The sequence below is a fragment of the Loxodonta africana genome, chromosome 16 (assembly GCF_030014295.1).
Source record: "Loxodonta africana isolate mLoxAfr1 chromosome 16, mLoxAfr1.hap2, whole genome shotgun sequence".
In the NCBI taxonomy this organism is placed as follows: domain Eukaryota; kingdom Metazoa; phylum Chordata; class Mammalia; order Proboscidea; family Elephantidae; genus Loxodonta; species Loxodonta africana.
In genome coordinates, this window is record NC_087357.1 from 72,424,761 (window position 1) to 72,445,283 (window position 20,523).

The 20,523-nt window shown below is 37.3% G+C and overlaps 1 protein-coding gene across 3 annotated transcripts in view; it reads left to right on the plus strand.

Moving 5' to 3' along the window:
* ADK (adenosine kinase) overlaps nucleotides 1-20,523 on the plus strand; it is a 569,500-nt gene that overhangs the window by 39,280 nt on the left and 509,697 nt on the right. For all 3 annotated transcript variants that reach the window (XM_064269749.1, XM_064269750.1, XM_064269751.1), the window contains one exon: nucleotides 8,818-8,892. In XM_064269749.1, the coding sequence (XP_064125819.1) occupies nucleotides 8,818-8,892 (75 nt within the window). The remainder of the gene's footprint in view (nucleotides 1-8,817; nucleotides 8,893-20,523) is intronic.

A 20,523-nucleotide genomic window follows, 5' to 3' on the forward strand; every position in this document is an offset into this window, starting at 1 on the left:
AAGTTGTTCATAATATTGCCCTAATATTCTTTTATTGCCTGTGGGAACTGTTTTGTGTCTCCCTTTTTATTCCTGATATTGTTACCTTTTTAAAAACTTTTTTTGATCATTCTTGCTAGGGGCTTATTAATTTATTAATCTCTTCAGAAACCCAGATTTTTTCCCCTCTTTTGCTAATGTTTTCTATTTCATTTTTTTCTTCTATTTCCTTCTACTTTTTAAAATTTTATTTGCTCTTTTCCTTGCTTTTTGAGTTAGAAGTTTGGATTACTGATTTTAAACCTTTCTTGTTTTCTAATGATGCGTTTCATATATAAAACATTCCTAAGTACTCTAGTTCAACTTGTTTTCTAATTTCCATTATGATTTTCCTGATCCGTGGGTTATTTAGGAGTATATTGCTTAATTTCTTATTATGTTTTTATTGATTTTCAGTTTAACTCCATCATGGTCAGAGAATACATTTTTTTGTGATTTCAGCCTTTTGGTATCTACTGAGATTAGTTTTATGGCCCAGTCTTTGGTCTGTTTTGGTGAATGTTATATGTGCTTCTGAAGTCTTTAATTCCTCTCAGCAATATTTTGAGGTTTTCAGTGTACACATCTTTCATTAAATGCGATGTTTGCTGCAGTTGTTGAATGTACTGCTCCACAAAGATCAATTAGGTCAAATAGTATTATTTATTTAATTATTTTTATGGAGATATAATTCATATACCATGAAATCCACCATTTTAATATGTGCAGCTCAGTGGTTTTTAATATATTCATGAGGTTGTACAACTATCACCATTATCTAATTCCTGAATATTTTTATCACTCCCAAATGAAATCCCTCCTTATTCACTCCTCATTCCTCCCTCCCTCATCCCCTGGGAACCACTAAACTACTTTCTGTTTTTGTATATTTACCTAGACATTCAAACATAGCAGCAATTGTGAGGATCATGCAGGACATGTTGTACATAGGGTCCTTCTGTTGTACATAGGGTCACTATGAGTCAGACTGACTTGATGGCACCTAACAAGATATTTCATAAATAAATCATACAATATGTGCCTTTTTGTGTCTGACTTCTTTTATTAAGCATTTCAGGGTTCATGCATGTTGTAGCATGTATCAGTACTTCATTCCTTTTTATGGCTGAAAATATTCCATTTATAGATATACCACATTTTGTTTTCCATTCAACAGTTAATAGATATTTAGGTTATTCTACATAATACTGCTGTGAACATTCATGCGTAAGTTTTTGTATAGACATATGTTTTCATTTCTCCTGGGTATGTACCTCGGAATGGATTTGTGGGTTTTGGTTTTGGTATGGTAACTCCATGCCTGGGTACATACCCAGGAGAAATGAAAACGTATGTCTACACAAAAACTTATGCATGAATGTTCACAGCAGTATTATGTAGAAACAACCTAAATATCTATTAACTGTAGAATGGAAGACAAAATGTGGTATATCTATAAATGGAATATTTTCAGCCATAAAAAAGAATGAAGTACTAATACATGCTACAACGTGGATGAACCTTGAAATGCTTAGTGAAAGAAGTCAGACACAAAAGGGCACATATTGTATGATTTATTTATGAAATATCTTGTTAGGTGCCATCAAGTCGGTCTGACTCATAGTGACCCTATGTACAACAGAAGAACCCTATGTACAATGGGTCCCTGGTGGTGTAGTGGTTAAGTGCTACAGCTGCTAACCAAAGGGTCGGCAGTTCAAATCCACCAGATGCTCCTTGGAAACTCTAATGGGCAGTTCTACTCTGTCCTATAGGGTGGCTATGAGTCGGAATCGACTCGATGGCACTGGGTTGGGTTATAGTAACTCTGTATAACTTCTTTAGGAATTGCCAATCTGTTTTGCATAGCGGCTGTGCCATTTTACATTTCTACCAGCAGTGTACAAGGGTTTCAGTTTCTCCGCATTCTTGTCAACACTTGGTTATTTTTTCTTGGTCATTGCACAATGTGCTCTGTTTGCATGTTGGGACAAGCCTTCAACACTCATCCAGGTTTACAACTCTACCTTAGCCTTCACTTCCGTCAAGGTCACTCAGGTGAGAGCTTAGGGCCTTCTCAGGTCTTTCCTGAACATGCCCACAGCCCCTGGACACATGCCCATGGCCTTCTGGGTTTTCAGAAATATCTCAGAACTTTTCAAAGCTCCCTATGGACATCTCATTCCCCTGGTTTTCCTTTTAAGTTTTATTATTATTATTATCTTGTTGTATGCCCTAACTGGTTCAGGCAGCTGCCTTGTTAAATAATTGCAACTGATTGTTATGGACAGATGCCCCAGGGGAAAAGGCTGTTAGCACTGGGAGAACTCTGTGTCAGGTCAAATAAAGAGAAGCCTTGGGAATAGGGTTTTCTAGGGAACTACCAGTTAACCCAAAAAATTGCAGCTCTCTGAAAATGGGGCTTTGAAAGAACTCCAATCCTGATCTGACCCCTTCAGTGACTGCTAGCCTGCTGGTGGTTTCCACTGTGATTGTGGGGTGTTAGTTTTCAAGGCTACCATGGACCTGGGAAGAGAGAGATGGGGATAGGGCAAGGTAAAAAGTCACAAAAATCTTTTATTTTTTTACTTAGATTCAGCCACGTTTTTGAATGAACACACCTTGGATTGTTGCAAGCCTTTGGTTAATTTCCAGAGTTCTGAAAAAGTTGATTTTAACTTTTTTTTTTTTTCCTGATGTTCTTATTCTTTTTTTGCAAGGTAGATTTTGGAAAGTTCTTACTTTGCCATCCCTGATGATGATGTCACCCTAATTGGCTTGTAAACAGTTTTTGTATTCTTACTTTTTTTTTCTTTTTCTGATTCTTTTGAAATATTTTAAGACTTACAAGAAGTTGATTAAATAGTGCAGAATTCCCTTGCACTATTCACTCGACTTCCCCAGTGGTAAATCTTATATAACCATAGTATATTATCAAAACCAGGAAATTAATTTTGGTACAATACTATGAGGTTGACTACAGACCTTATTAGGACTTCAACAGTTTTTAGATACACTTTTTTTTACTGGGGCATGGGAATGCAGTGGTATATAGTTCTATGAAATTTTATCACATGTCCAGGTCATATAACCATTACCACAATCAGGGTACCGAACTGTTCTCCCCACAAAGAAACTTCTCTGTGTTATCCTTTTATGGTCATACTCTTCTTGCAAGCTTAATCCCTGGAAACTACTGATATATTCTCCATCACTATAATTTTGTCACTTGGAGAATATTATATAAAGAGAATCATACAGTATGTAACCTTTAGATCTGGCTTTTTCAACTGTGTACTATGCCTTTGAGATCTATGCAAGTTGTTAAGCTTATCAGGAGTTCATTCTTTTTTCATTACTGAGCAGTTCATTGTATGGATGTCCCACAGTTTGTTTATCCATTCGCTTGTTGAAGGACATTTGGGTATTACAAATAAAGGTGTTATGACATTTGTATACAGATTTCTGTGTGAGCATGTATTCTCTAGAATAAACATCCAGGAGTGTGATTCCTCATTTATTTTTGTGTCTACTTATTTTATCAATTACTGAAAGAGAGGTGTTAAAATAACTAAGATTGTGTATTTTCTATTTCATTGTTTTGTCTCATTTGTATGTTTTTCTCAAGTATTTTGAAGCCATTTCATTTGGTGCATACACAGCTAGCGTTATTATATTTTCTGGATTCATTGACCTATATATCTTTATGAAATCTCTTTTTTTCTATCTGTTGATACTCCTTGTTTTGAAGTCTACCTTGTCTGATGTTAATATAGCTGCTGCAAGTTTATGATTCGTGTTTGCATGATGTATCTTTTTTCTATTTTTATTTTCAAAATCTCTGTGTTCTTATACTTAAAGTGTATCTCCAGAAGTAGCATTTAATTTGGATTTTTTTTCATCCAGCCTGACAGTTTGTATCTTTTAATTGCAGTGTTTAATCCATTTGCATTTGATGTAATTACTCATATGGTTGGTTTTAAGTATACCACGTTGCTTTTTGCTTTCCCTCTTCCAATCCTTTGTTTTTTCTTTCCTGCTTCTGTGTGTGTGTTTTTCCCTTGATAATTGGAATATACTTCAGTATTTCGTTTTACGCCCTCTGCTGCGTTCTTTAGGAGCCCCTGGGTGGTACAGAGGTTAATGAGCTTGGCTGCTAACTGAAAGGCTGGCAGTTCAAGTCCACCCAGAGGTGCCTTGGAACAAAGGCCTGATGGTCTGCTTTTGAAAAAAATCAGGCGTTGAAATTGCTGTGGCACACACTTCCTCTCTGACACACACAGGGTTGCCACGAGTTGGAATTGGCTTGATGGCAACTGGTTAGTGGTACTGGATTTTTAGTTATACCTCTTTGTATTATCTTCTAGCGATTGCCCTGGAGAATATAATTCCTTCTTAGCTTAACACAGTCTACCTTGACTTACTGTTCTATCATCTCACCTTCAATGTAAGGACATTTAAAATCTAACTTTACTCTAGACCCAGCCCTGACCTATTTGAGCCTGAGAGAAGTAGCAATCTGTTGATTAATCACTCAAAGCCCACGCGATTATCATATGCTAGCCACTGGGAATACAAATGCAAATAAGATTAAAATTTTTTTTTTTACCCTTTATAATCTAGCTGGCTGAGACCATTTGTTTGAGATGAAGTACAAAGCAGCCTTGAAAGTCAATGAAGGTACATCAAGGAGAGCTCAGAATCTTTTGGAAGGGAATGACTAAATCTTTAGCTTAAGGATGGCAGGGAGAAAAGCCTGTCTAGGAGCCACCATTCATATTCTGAGCAGCTCCCTCTGGAATTGTGTAGGGGACACGGCCTGGGGTAGCAGTTGGGCAGAGAAGATTTGCTAAGAGAGGTGGCATATGAGAAGTCCTAAAAAGATGAACGTGAGTTTGCCAGGTCAAGGAAATAGAAAGGGGAAGGACTTTACAGGCAAAGTCTTACTCAGGGAACAGTGAAAAATTGTGATTAGAAAAAGGTATGAGGCTAGAGATACTGTATTTCAATGATTTAAATATGCACATTTCCCCCCCATTTAAAAATCTCTGAAATTGGCATGCATCTTACAACTGATTGGTACTGCAGTCCCCTTCAGAAATTTTTATACATTTTAATGTAATAGAAATTGGAATATGTATTACAATTGATGACATCTTTGATTTGATGAGATGTGGTAAGTTCAAGCTAGATTCAATGTTCTTTGTTTTTAAAAAGCTAATGATTTTGGATTTGATCCTATATCGCGGTCAGATTTGCTTAAAATAATATAATTCTGGTTAGTTATATGGGATTTATTGTTAAAAGAAATTAATAGGAACGTAGGAATTTAAGGAAGGTATTTAGAGGGCCAGGAGCCCTGGTGGTGCAGTGGTTAAGAGCTCAGGCTGCTAACCAAAGGGTCAGCAGTTTGAATCCACCAGCTGCTCCTTGGAAACCCAGTGAGGCAGTTTTGCTCTGTCGTATGGGGCCGCTATGAATCGGAATTGACTTGATGGCAGCGGGTTTGGTTTTGGTTATGTACCCACTGCTACTGTGTTGATTCTGACTCATAGTGACCCTATAGGACAGAGTAGAACTGTCCCACGAAGTTTCCAAGGAGTGACTGGTGGATTTGAACTGCCAGCCTTTTGGTTAGCAGCTGTAGCTCCCCATAGTTCTTAACCACTGCACCAGTAGAGGGCCTTATTAAAGGCATGGCCAGTGGGGATGTTGTGGAGACTCCTGGCACATTTGAAGTATTTGAGAATACCAAGAAACTGGTGGTTACTGATGAGATTCTTATTGACGGAAAGGGAAGAATCACGGATGCAGCTGAGGTTTCTGGATTTGAAGAGAGGATGGTCAGTGAAGTTAAGGACATTCATTATTAGTATTTATTCTGATGCTGTAGCGTAACTAAACATTTTTGCTACTCGGAGGGCTAATGAACATTAAAACATTAATATATCAACAGCCAAGAAAAAGTTTTCTCAGGAACCCTTACTCTAATATTTATGTCAGGGAATCAAATTTATTAGCTCGCCAACAAAATGATAGTTATAGTATAGAGTTGTGTTGGCTGGATACCTAAATAACAATGAGACATTTAAAAATTACAGACTTAAAAAAAAAAAAAGGATCTTTCAGAGTCTCTCATCATAGCATTCATTCCAGGACAAAAACATTGCTAACATTTGAAACAAAATGGTAATCCCAGTATGGGTCTGTCATGGTTTCTGGCCATAGACTAGATCCCATCTTGTTCACATCTAGTAGAACTGGATAAAAATAAATGCTTACTTATATGCCATGGGTAGTATCATCACCATTTAAGAAGAGTTACTAGTACGGACATCAGTTTATACACGTTTGTATTTAAGAAACTGACCAATTTAAAGAACTAGTGTTTTTAACAGAATTCTTTTGTCATGTTAGAGTGAAGTCACATAGTAGTCTTCTGGAGAGGAAAATGTGAAGAGTAATCCCACATCATTTGCTTTTTGAAAAAGCTGTATTATTTTTATTGTTTTTACTTAACTGTATGGAGACACCTTTTGTGTGTCACTCTGAAGTCCCTTGCCCTACTTCTTAGACTGGCCACTGCTGCTGCACCTAGTTCCATGCAGGCTTACTTGCAGCCTGACAGCATCTTTCATCAGGGTCCATGCTGTGTACTCCTTGCAGTGGGGACAGGAGCCGATATATAAATTTTTTCCTTTAGGCAGGGACTTCTGAGTCACATTTTATAAGGTTCTTTAAAAGGTTTGAGCAGCAGTCAACTGCAGTGGTGAGATTGAGCATATCATCTATAGTGGTGGCCAACTAAATAACACATCTTTATGTGGTTTTTCCTCCTTCCCTGTTTCACACGCCCATCCCTAACTCTTGCTTTCTGGAATCACTTTTCAGATAAGTGCCTGCACACAAGCTTTGTCTCTGGCTCTGCTTTATGTTAAAACTTTAATTTACATCTTCAAATGTATTTATTAAGTTGTCCTTGGGGAAGTAATCTAGATGTACAAGCTCAAGAATTATAAATAACTTTATAACTGAAGACACAAAACAGCCTATATGTATGAATAAGTAGGAATTTAAGTGTATGAAACTGTAAGATTACCACTGATTTAAGGTATATAAGCAAAGATATGTCAGAATGTTGGTTGAACATGTTTTTAAGCTCCATATTTCTATGACAGTAAGATTATAAAATTAATATAACTCTTTGCACCAGGGAGAAATCTGCCTGAGAATTAATGAGATTAGAAACTTTAAACTCAGAGGAACTTAATAGATCATAGATTCATAATGCAAATACTAGCTACTGTGTCTATATTACAGCCTTATAATAAAATGCATTTAAAAAGTAAAGCAGATTCACAGAATGAAATATGACAATTTATATCTGTTAATATACTTTCGGTTGTAAGTAACAGAAAACCAGCCTCAAATAGGAATAAGTAAAATTATTGACCTATGTAACTAAAAGTCCAGAGGGAGTATAGGTTTCTGGTAAAGCATAACTTCACCAACAACTTCATCAGTGACCCAGTTTCCTCAGTTTTTCCATTATGCCTTCTGTGGTGTCAAATTTATCCCAAGGCAACAACCTTGGGACCAGAGGTGCTTAAGGCTGCCAGTACTTTCTGCATTTATCTCTGTTAGGAAAGAAGATGCCCTCTGTCTAAGGATTCCTAGAAAATATCTTGGGGTTTGGTTTGATTTGACAGGCTTAGTTTACATGCACATCTCTGAACTAATCAATAAAGCTAGGGAATATGATGATTGGTTTGGGTTTGGCATACCCCAAGGTTAAGCCAAACAAAGCCCTGCTCTCCATGAACTGAGGTGGATCAATTCCACCCAAATCTCTTAAGCAAAGAAATTTTGGGTAAAAGAAGAAAGTTGACACTAGTCCTGTCGATATTACTGATGGTCAGGATGGTAACTGTTTTGTAGGCAACCCGAAGGAACTTTCAGCAAACTGAAGACCAATGGGAAATTACAGAGAGGCAAATCTTATTGAATAAACTAGAAGAATGCCTCCCATGACTGATCCAACCATGGCCACTTTTCTGTTTCTTGCTGTCACTTGGCTTCCTATTAAGGCATCATTTATGATGGAGTTCTTTCTTCCCCTTGGACATAAGCCATATTGCAATCAATTATGGAAAACAGACTTCCTCAAACTGCAAAACCACCTCCCAACTGTGATGCTCTGGTTTTAATAGCTGTCAAATGCCTCCATAGTCTATGGTTTACTTCCACTGGAGAATTCTGAAATCCTTTGATTGATTGAAAATTATATCACCTGTGATACCTATTGTGAAGGCCTGCCGTAGTATTCGCAGTGTGTCAAGGATAAGGCTCTTGCTGGACTCTTCCAGAATTGCCCTGTGTTCCCTAATAACTTTCAGTCGTCGGGCATCTTACTGGCTAGAGAGTGTTAGTTATTGAACATGTTTATCAAGTATAGAACTTTGTGGTAATAGACTTTTTTTCTTTTATAAAAGAATACTGAACTTAGTTTCAATCATTAACTGTGGAATCTTATGAAAAAAATTCTCACAATCTGGTTTCTTTTGTTATATTTTATTCCATTTGATTTAAATATCATCCTCCTTTCTAAATAATTTTGTGCTACTTCTACAATGCTGTTCTACATCTAATAGGCAGATGAAAGATTTAGTAAACTAGCAAGTTAGGTTTATTTTCAGGGTGAAGTGAAGATATTTATTTTTGTTATTTGTGTGCATTTTCTATATCAGCTTACTTTCAGAAGTATTTCTAACTTGTGTTTGTATTTTGTCTTTTTTTTAGTGAAAATGTTCTCTTTGGATTGGGGAATCCTCTTCTTGACATCTCTGCTGTGGTGGACAAGGATTTCCTTGATAGGTAAATATTAGATTCTTCATGTGTACTGTGTGAAACTTATATCTGAAGAAAAACTGTGTAAGTTTTATAATTGAATTTATTTCCCAGCACCTCGAATTGGAGGAAAATTCAGGAAATTTAAATCTATTAGTAACAAGTACACTATCATTATTTATTAATTGACAACAATTTTCCTGGGAAAACGTGGCTACATTTGTTCATTCATGTTGCTGTTTTCACTTAAAATATATTTTGTATTCTTTGGAAAGAGGAAGAAGTATATATGATTTACCTAATGATTTAGTGCCCCAAAATTTAAATTACTGTCATTGAACTGTATCTATAATGGTTCTATAACATAAATAGAAGAAGAAATAAAGAGGATTAGAGAGGACAAGAAGAATATACAGGATGTAATTCAAAAGCCAAGAATCTTCTCTCTTTCCCTTTTAGTAATTTTACATGTTGTTGACTTAGCTGAGAAATCAGTTTTGTATTTATTTACCTACCTTTTAACTCCATTTGCCACATGGAAAAAATTAAGTAGTCAAAGAGGATTAATGGTGAGAAAGCAATATACCCCTCCCCTCAAATACACCCAAGTTCTATGCCCTAGGGGCAACCCCTTCTTTTTATTATTGAGGTTGAAGTCATATATCGTAAAATTCACCATTTTGAAGTGTACAATTGAGTGACTTCCAGTACATTCAACCATTACCACTATCTAATTCCAAAACGTTTTCATCACCCTCGCCTTCCCTCCCCCCCCAAAAAACCCTGTCCCCATCAGGTAGTCATTCCTCATCCTCTCCGCATCCCCATCTTCCATCTCCTGAGAACCACTAATATGCTTTCCGTCTCTATTGATTTGTTTATTCTGGGTATTTTATATAATGGAATCATACAATATATGATTTATGTCTGGCTGCTTTTACTTAGCATAATGTTTTCAAGGTACATTCACGTTATAGCATGTAAACCCCAAACCACCAGTGCTTAATTCCTTTTTGCGACTGAATAATATTACATTGTATATACATAACCATGTTTTACTTATCCATTATCAGTTGGTGGACACTTGGGTTGTTTGCACTTTTTGGCTGTTGTGAATAATGCTGCAGTGAACATCTGTCTACAGGTTTTTGTTGAACACCTGTTTTCAGTTATATACCTAGGGGTGGAATTGCTGGGTCACATGGTAATTCGAGGGCAACTGGGTGGGTTTTTTATGGTAATTCCATGTTAAACTTTTTGAGGAACTGCCAAACTTTTTCACAGTAGCTACAATGTTTTATGTTCCTACCAGTAGTGCCCAAGAGTTCTAAGTTTTCCACATCCTTGACAACACTCTTTATTTTCCGTTTTTCTGATAATACCCATCCTAGTGGGTGTAAAGTGGTGTCTCATTATGGTTTTGATTTGTATTTCCCTAATGACTAATGTGGAAATCCTGGTGGCATACTGGTTAAGAGCTACAGCTACTAACTAAAAGGTCGGCAGTTTGAATCCACCAGGCATTCCTTGTAAACTCTGTGGGGGCAGCTCTACTCTGTCCTATGAGGTCGCTATGAGTCGGAATCGACTCGACGGCAGTGGGTTTGGTTTTGTTTTTTTAATGACTAATAATGTTGAGAATCTTCATGTGCTTCTTGGATATGTATATATCTTCTTTGGAGAAATGTCTCTTCGGGTCCTTTGCCCATTTTTTGATTGAACTGTTTGTGTTTTTATAGTTGAGTTTTAAGAGTCCTTGGCACTGGGGTTGGGTTGATGTATTCTGGATGCTAGATCCTTATCAGCTATATTATTTGCAAATATTTTCTCCTATTCTGTGGGTTGTTTTTTCAAGGCGCTGACGAAGTCTTTTGATGCACGAACGTATTTAGCCTCGATGAAGTCCAGTTTACCTATTTTTCTTTTGTTAATTAGTGCTTTTGGTGTTATATCTAGAATCAGTTGTCCTTAAGGTTTCTTCCTAGTGTTTTATAGTTTAGCCCTTATATTTAGGTATTTAGGTCATTGATTCATTAGGATTATACTATGTGTACTCTTACGTAATTTGCTTTTATTCACTCAGCACTGTATTTTGGATGTCTGTTTTTAAAAGTTCATGCAAATGTGATAAGAATGGTTTAGGACCTGGCGGCTGTGTACTGACAGGGCTGGGAGCTCAGGTATCTTTTTCATTTTACTAGCAGCTGATTCTAAGGGCTACCAACCAACGGGCTACCTGAGGTTTTTTACTAAATTTTTTTTTTTTTGGTGGGAGGGGAGATATTTAAAAAATAAAGTTATTGGCATTTATGAGTGGGATTTTTTTTTTCCATAACACTTTCTAGATTACTTACTGCTGGTATTTGGAAATGCTACTGAATTTTGAATGTTTTTCTTTTACTTGGCTACCTTGTGAGCTGCATTATAAAAAAAAGAAAGATGGTCTTTGGTTCTGGTTTTCTCTTTCAGAATTCTAAATTATTAGAATTTGAAATGGTGTTTGACTATGAATCTTTATAATATTTCTCATATTAAGTGATTGGTCTTGAGTTGCTCTGACCTAAATTATGGATGCTAAATGAACAAGACACTTTATGAAGCCTTCATGTTGCCCCAGATATTATAAGATGATGTTCATTATGGATTCTTTGATGTTTGTACCTGACTTTGGCTGAATATTAAGGAAAATGATACTTCTAAGGCTTAACTAAACATGGATTCATTTTTAACGGTTAATTTCAGCTCAACATGAAGTTTTGGCATACTCTGCTTTGTTGTTAGCATTATGCCAAATACTGAAAATATAAAGTTAAATAAGTTAAGCAATGGTCTAATTGAGGAGACAAATATGTAGAAAGAAACCACTTCATTACAATGACATTATGGAATAGAGTTTAAAACTGTGCTTTGATGATACTTACCTTGGTTATCTTGCCTACTGTATGGAATCCTCCCTTTCCTTGTGAATAAAATAGGAATAATATGATAGGATTGTTATAAGGATTGCATGTTAGCTAATATTACTGGCTACTAAGGTGCTTGGAATGTTTCTCATGTCCTCTCCTAAGGGCAATGGAGAGCACTTGAGGGAATTTAAATAGGGGGATTAAATGGTCAAATTCATATTTTAGAAATATGTAGATCACTTTGTCTGCACTGGCTCAATGGATTTGAGGTGCTAGATTAGAGGAAAAGAAACTAGCTAGGAGGCTGTGGTGATAGACCTGTTGAGAAATGGTGACCTGATCACTGTATTTAGGATAGAATGGTTGGGAGGGAGTACAATAATATTTCAGTATTATGGGTTACTATAAAGCTAGGATTTGATGATTGATTTGATGAAGAGGGCAAAGGAGTCAGAGATCTCATTTCAGTTTTTGGTTTTGGTGACTGAGTAGATGGTGGTATTTACTACTGAGTTAGGGAGTGTGGGAGAAGTGTCATTATAGAAGAGGTAGAGAGATTGAGTTCAATTTTGTTCATGCACGAGATGATTATGACATATTGTGGTAGGCGTATTAAGGAAACAGTTTGATTTCTATTTCTGGTGGGTAGGAGAGACATGGCTGGAGAGAATATGTATAATAAATAAATGTATTTATTATAAACTTTTATTAAATGACATCGTATCAAACAATGTATTTAATGATACATTGTTTGATACGATGTCATTTAATAAAAGTTAGATATTATTACTATCATAGTAATAGTTATTGTTATTATACTCTAAGTGGTATTTAAAGCAACCAACAGATGAGCTTTTCTAGAGAAAGTAAAGTAAAGGGAGGCTTGGACTGGAAGACAGAATGCTTAGTGGATGAATGGATAAGGAATATTTATGGAAGGAAAGTAAGAAGAAATAATTACCTTAGCAGGAGAATTAAGACAGGAATAGTGGGTTTGTTTGACAGAATAGTCAAAAATATCAGATGCAACAGAGATGTCTAGTAAAATAAGGCCTTTAATGGACCACTGAATTTGACAATAGAATATCTTTGGTGACGGTGACTAGGTAAATAGTAGTAGAGTGATGGGGACAGCAGCCAGATTAAAATGTATTTAGGGATAAATGAGAGGTGTGATATAAAATGGACTGGCTTGGTTGATGTGGCCCAAAAGCCAAGCAGTGACATCTTCTGAATACTAAAGGTTTTTAAATTCCTTTTAATGAAAATATGTGACTAGTTCCAGCTTGCCTCTGGAAATGGTCTTAAGGGCAAACAGCAAATGAAGAAAAACTGTTCAAGAAAATCTAGAAAGTTCAGTACGAAAAGTGAGGGATTGTATATTTGAACCAAGACCAGTCTTTCTCTCCCATCCTAGTTTATCAAGGTTGAGATTAAACTCCAAACTGCTGAACCAAGAACACAAGACTCCTTCTCCCCTTCAGCTCCCATCTTCAGGCTGTCTTCCTGGGAAGAGCAGGACTTCAACATTTCTTAGCCTACCCTCAGCTGCTTGTTGCTGAGGCCAACTCCTGGGCCAGTTTAGTAGAGAGGTGAGTCGTGGAACAGAGGCTCTACCTTGGGCATAGTGTGCCGAGAATGCTGGGGCCCTCCTAGCCTTTCCCCCAGCTCCTGAGACATGGTTCCATGCCAGAAGAAGCAAGCCAAGAGGACCTTAGGCTTCCCTCCCTCCAATGAGCAATCACCTCCTAGAGTAAGGGTGGCACTAAGAAGTTGGCCTTTGTCCCCACCCTGGATCCAGAGCGCTGACTCAGAGACGTTGCCCGAGGGGGAGAAGCAGGCTGTAAAACACATAGCTCCTAATGGCTTCCCAAAGGAACTGACTTCATTTGTGGCAGAACTTATAGAAATTTCAACCTAAGAGCCTTTTCAAAAATAGTAGAGGTTGTAGTGAAGGAAATTGGGAAATTCTTGGATCTAATGAAGATACAGCCTGGACACAGGCTGGCTAGTTTGCAGGAGAGAATCAGGGGATAAGACGTCTGGGAGGAATCTTCCTGGGTCAGAACAAATATCCAACAAGGACTTCTGAAACTGTTCCATAAAGCAACTACATTTGATTAGTTTGTAGAGGAATTTATACCCGAGGACATTGTTGTAAATAGTAGAGCAATCTGCCAACACTTAGTGGAGCTTAACAGCACCATTAACCATTGGTGAACCATGAACCATTGGTGGTTTGGTGGTAGAACTCTCCTCTCTCATGCAAGACACCCAGGTACAGTTACTGGCTGTGCACCTCGTATGTAGCCACCACCAGTCTGTCAGTGGAGGCTTGCATATTGCAGTGATGCTGAACAGGTGTTAAGTGGAGCTTCTAGACTAAGATGGACTGGGAAGAAAGGCTTGGCAATCTACTTCCGAAAATCAGCCAGTGAAAACCCTGTGGATCATCATGGTTCGATCTTCAGCCAGTCATGGGGATGATGCCGCACTGGACATGGGGTCGCCATGAGCTGGGATCAACAGGGTCAACTCGATGGCAGCTAACAACAACAGCAGCTGGGTGTGGTCAGGGAAAGAGTAACAAACCAAAAAAAAACCTGTTGCGGATGAGTCAATTCTGACTCATGGCGACCCTCTGGGACAAATTAGAACTATCCCATAGGGTTTCCAAGGAGCGGCTGATGGGTTCAAACTGCTGACCTTTTGGTTAGCAGCTGTAGCTCTTAACTGCTGTACCACCAGGCCTCCAAAAGTAGAGGAGAGCCCTGCTCTTACCACTGTCATCCTAGGGTGGACTAGTGGGCATACCCAAAGCCGCACCTCCCTGCGAGCAATATCAGAGACATAACCATGTAGGGAGTGGGGGGTGTAGATTTCACTGAAATAATCCAGCCAGTCACTAAACAAATAAACCAGCAAATAATAATAAACCTTAGATGAGGGGCATCAGTACCTACAATTGCTACAATATGCTTTCTAAAATGTCCAGTTTCCAATAAAGTAATTATGAGTCATACAAAGAAACGGCAAGTATGACCCATAAACCAGAAAAAGCATGCAACAGAAATTGCCTGTGAGAATGACCAGATGTTGGATTTAACAGGCGAAGATCTCCAAGTAGTCATTATAAGTAAGTTTGCAGAACTTAAAGAGATAGAAGCTTTAAAAGAGAGTCAAATGGTAATTCTGGAGTTGAAAAGGACAGTAACTGAAACTAAAAACAAAAACAAAAAAAGAAGGAAGAAATCAATAAAGGAGCTCAACAGATTTGAATTGTCAGAAGAAAGAAATAGTGAATTTGAAGAAGGATTGACAGATTATGAAAGCCAAAGGACATGGAGAAAAGAGAATGAAGAAAATGAACAGAAATGTGAGACAGCATGAAGTGTACAACATACATATAATGGGAGGGAGTAGCACTAAGAGAAGAGAGAAAGAAGAAAAATACTTGAAGAAATAATTGCTGGAAATATGTGCCTAGTTATTTTGAATAATTATCAGTGATTTCTTAACTAAAAAGCATAAGAAAAATTTTAGCATAGGAAAAAATTAAGAGCACAAAGAATATAGTTCTATTTTGTGTATCTAGGTTTAAATTATTTTTTCTTCAGCTGTCCTTGAGTTTTAATCCTCATCTAGTTTACTAATAAGAATTTATAACATTATTTTCATAAACCTTGTAACCCCTTGCTGTTATTTTTGTTCTTTTTTTGGTGATTCCTATCACAACCAGTCGCTATTGAGTCAATTCCAACTATGTGACCTCATGTGAGTCAGAGTAGAACTCTGCTCTATAGGGTTTTCTTTCTTTTTTTGTTTTTATGGTGCGTTAGGTGAAAGTTTGCGGAGAAAACCAGTTTCTCATTAAACAGTTAATGCATGTTTTTGTTCTAACCTGTAACTTTTTGCTGTTATTTTCGTTCTAACCCTGTAGTTTACTGTTAATCTTTTTCTTCATAAGCCTTTTAAATTTCAGTCCAGCTTTAGTCTGAAACATTGTTATGGTGATTAACACTTTTGACCTCTCTTCTTTTCTAATATGTTTTAATCAATCTTTATTTTTTAATTGCAAAAGCTGTTAAATATGTTATTTTGAATATCTTTACCCCCACATTGTCTATCTGTCTGGTTCTTCGGCAATATATTACATGTACTTTTAGGATTTTGGAGCCCTGGTCATGTGGTGGTTAAGAGCTCAGCTGCTAACCAAAAGGGCAGCAGTTTGAATTCACCAGCCACTCCTTGGAAACCTATGGGGCGGTTCTGCTCTGTCCTAGAGGGTCTCTATGAGTCGTAATTGATTTGATGGCAATGGTTTTATTGGGATTCTTTGGTCTATGTGGTACTATTTGTAGATTTCTAGAGATTTTACTGTTAATGTTATATGTGTATATTTTAAAACCTTTCTGGTTTGAAAAGTAGTATGTTCGTTGTTGACAATTCGGAAAGGCACGAATAAGAAAATAAAACTAACCTGTAATGCTAGGTAATATTTTTGCATATCTGGTATGCCTCCAATTCTATTTGGGAGCATTGTACACAGTATATTGCACTCTTGTTTTTTTAAATTAATGTTGAACTATTTCTCCGTGAATGTACTACTGTTTATTGAAACAATCTGCTATTTTTTGGATGTTGTGATTATTTATGATTTGTACTTTTTCTACAAACAATGCAGTAATGAACATGCTTTTACGTGTATCTCTGGTTATTTTCTTAGTGAAAAATTCTAGTCTTGAAATTGTTGTTTCAAAAGTCATGAACACTTTAAAGTGCTCTTCCCCCCTTTTTTCATTTTACAGGGATGGAAGCGTTTCAAAAAACAGGAGTGAATATGGATTACATGTTAAATAATGTGCCGAGTACTTTTCATGTGTTATCCTATTTGATACCCACAGCAACTCTGTTAAATAACTAGCTTTATCGTCATTAGAGAAGTTACATGACTTGCCCAGTTCAAAACTTATTAGTGGCAGAGTCAGGGCAATAACCCAGGTCTTCTGACTTCCAGTTTAGTGTTCTTCTCACTCACTCAGTGGTTCTCTTTGTGGGGGTTAGAGGCACTCCCATTGTTTGATTGGAGTGTATGTGATTTCCTTCTGGTTGAGTTAGGACAGAAAAAAGGTTGAGCACTACCACTGTACCATTTTGCTGTCTCTGGCTTTATAGGGGCTGTGCTTATGTTTAGAATCTAAGACGTGGCTACAGAAGCAGAACATCTAATCGTGGCTTTTGGAAACAAAACTTAACCAGCCAAAAAAGAGGCTGTGCTTTGCATCATTCCGGGAAAGACAAGGTAGGAAGTTGAGTTATAGCTTTCTACTTCCTACTGAGTTGAATTTTCACAGTTGGAAGTTTATTAATTTAAAACATTGAGTATTTATTCAGAGAATAAGTGAAATGTGGTGAAGAGAGTTAAAAGGCTGTATATCTTCTTTTCTGCCAACAGCACTCAGTTGGCAGAACCAAAAAAAAAAAAAAAAAAAATGAAAATGAGAACTACATATAATTACAAACCCATATTTTAACAAACATTTAACTGCATTTCAATGGGAAATAATTCCATTTCATTAGTAAGGATTATGGGAGTGATGATATGTTCACTTTTCTGTTTATAATTATAATTTATACCGTGTCTACTTTCAAAATGAATTTGAGGCATTTTAACTTGTAACATCATTTTTTTGTAATTACGGTAAACTAACCAAAACCTGTTGCCATTGAGCTGATTCCAACTCATAGTGACCCTATATGACAGAGTAGAACTGTCCCATAGGGTTTCCAAGGATGGGCTGGTAGATTTGAACTGTTGACCTTTTGGCTGACAGCTCTTAACTATGTTTTGTATACCAAAACCCAGTGCCGTCGAGTCGATTCCAACTCAGTGACCCTATAGGACAGAGTAGAAACTGCCCCATAGAGTTTCCAAGGAGTGCCTGGCAGATTCGAACTGCCAACCCTTTGGTTAGCAGCCGTAGCACTTAACCACTACGCCACCAGGGTTTCCATGTTTTATATATATTGTTCAAAGTGTTTTGTGAAGTTTTTGTTTGTTTTTTAGCAAGTAACTTTCTATAAATATGGAGTTTGGTTATAGTTTATGAACTTTGGAAATGTATTTCATAAGTTTCCTGGAGGAATAAATCACCTCTAAGACTACTCTTTTTCTAATTTGCAATTAGTCAGTTAAAGTGTTCCATTTTTTTTTTTTTATTAGAATATTCTTCTATTAGGCAGCAAGGTAGATAATCACAGGTTATTTTAGTGGCTTTTCAAATAGTTACTAAACTAAAATTGGGTAAATTGGGTATTTATAAGGGAAATTTTAGGAAAAATACTTAGCAGGGGATAGAAGCTTATAAATAAATATATATACATATCAATTTGTTTATAAGCAAAAAAACCAAACCCATTGCTGTGGAGTCAATTCCGACTCGTTGCAATCCCCTAGTACAGAATAGAATTGCTCCTTAACGTTTCCAAGGCTGTAAATCTTTATGAAAGCAGATTAGCACATATTTCTCCAGTGGAGTGGCTGTTGGGTTTGTACTACCAGCCTTTTGGTTAGCAGCAAGCACTTAATATTTTTAAAAACCGAAACCAAACCCGTTGCAGACAAGTCGATTCTGACTCATAGCACAGAGTAGAACTGCCCCATAGGGTTTCCAAGGATCAATTTGGTGGATTTGAACTGCCGACCTTTTGGATAGCAGCTGAGCTCTTAATCACTGTGCCACCAAGGCTCAGATATCTATAAATAAATAAACACATACATAAGCATATGTATAGGCTAGGTTTCTAGGAAGGAGTGTGGAGGAACCAGGAAGAGAAAAGGAAGATAAAACTGAGAAAAACCAACAAAGACGAAGGAGAATAAAGGTTATTAAGATCTGTTAGAAAGCTACCTGGTTTGGAAAAGAGGGAAAGCAGATCAGAGAAAGGAGTATTATGGGAAGAGTTATCACTTTAAAGCTTGTTCAGGATTAGACAATTAATTTACCTGGAAAACAGTCCAAAAAGGATCTCACAAATTCATGTTTGAGGCTCTGGAGATGTAATCTGTCAGTTAGAGAGAATAAACTTTTCCTTTTGACAGTGTGATCAAAATCAGGCTGTTCTTGCCAGTACGGACCCTTTCTTCTGGCCTCCTGCCCTACCCACTTCAAATTCTTATCCTGAGACTTTATTTATTTAAATTGTGCTTTCAGTGAAAGTTTACATCTCATGTTAGTTTCTCACACTCCCCCTTTCCACCCCAGGTTTCCTGTATCCATTCAACCAGCTCCTGTCCTTTTCTCCATTCTCGTTTTGCTTCTGGACATGAGCTGCCCATTTAGTCTCATGTACCTATCTGAACCAAGATGCACACTCTTGATGAGTATTATTTTGTGTTTTATGGTCCAGTCTAATCTTTGTCTGAAGAATTGGCTTAGGGAATGGTTTTAGTTCTGGGTTAACAGAGAGTCCAGCGGCCATGTCTTCTGAGGTTTCCTTAGTCTTAGACCATTAAGTCTGATATTTTTACGTGAATTTGAGTTCTGTACCACACTTTTCTCCTGCTCTGACAGGGACCTTCTATTGTGTTCCCTGTCAGGGCAGTCATTGGTGGTAGCTGGGCACCGTCTAGCTCTTCTGTTCTCAGGCTGATAGAGTCTCTGGTTTATATGGCCCTTTTGTCTCTTGGGCTAATATTTTCCTTGTGTCTTTGGTGCTCTTCATTCTCCTTTGCTCCAGGTATGTTGGGACCAGTTGATGATGCATCTTAGATGATGGCCACTTGCTAGCTTTTAAAACCCCAGACGCCACTCACCAAAGGGGGATGAAGAACATTTTCTTAATAAACTTCGTTATGCCAATTGACCTAGATGTCCCCTGAACCATGGTCCCCAGACCCCTGCCCCTGCTACCCTGTCTCTTGAAGTGTTTGGTTGTATTCAGGAAACTTCTTAGCTTTTGATTTAGTCCAGTTGTGTTGACTTCCCCTGTATTTCGCGTCGTCCTTCCCTTCACCTAAGATAATTCTTGTCTACTATCTAGTTAATGAATTCACTTCTCCCTCCCTCCCTCTCCACCCTCTTAACCATCAAAGAATGTTTTCTTCTGTGTTTAAACCTTTTCTTGAGTTCTTGTAATAGTGGTCTCACACAATATTTATCCTTTTGCAACTGACTAATTTCACTCAGCATAATGCCTTCCAGATTTATCCATGTTGTGAGATACTTTGCGCATTCATCATTGTTCTTTATCGATGCGTAGTATTCCATTGTGTGAATATACCATAATTTGTTTATCCATTTGTCCATTGATGGGCACCTAGGTTGCTTCCATCTTTTTGCTATTGTGAACAGTGCTGCAGTGAACATGGGTGTGCATATATCTATTCATGTGAGGGCTTTTATTTCTCTAGGATGTATTCCAAGGAGTGGGATTGCTGGATCGTATGGTAGTTTTTTTTCTAGCTTTTTAAGCAGGTGCCAAATCGATTTCCAAAGTGGTTGTACTATTTTACATTCCCACCAGCAGTGTATAAGTGTTCTAGTCTCTCCACAACCTCTCCAACATTTACTATTTTGTGTTTTTTGGATTAATGCTAGCCTTGTTGGAGTGAGATGGTATCTCATTGTAGTTTTGATTTCCATTTCTCCGACAGCTAATGATCATGAGCATTTCCTCATGTGTCTGTTAGCCACCTGAATATCTTCTTTGGTGAAGTGCCTGTTCATGTCCTTTGCCCATTTTTTAATTT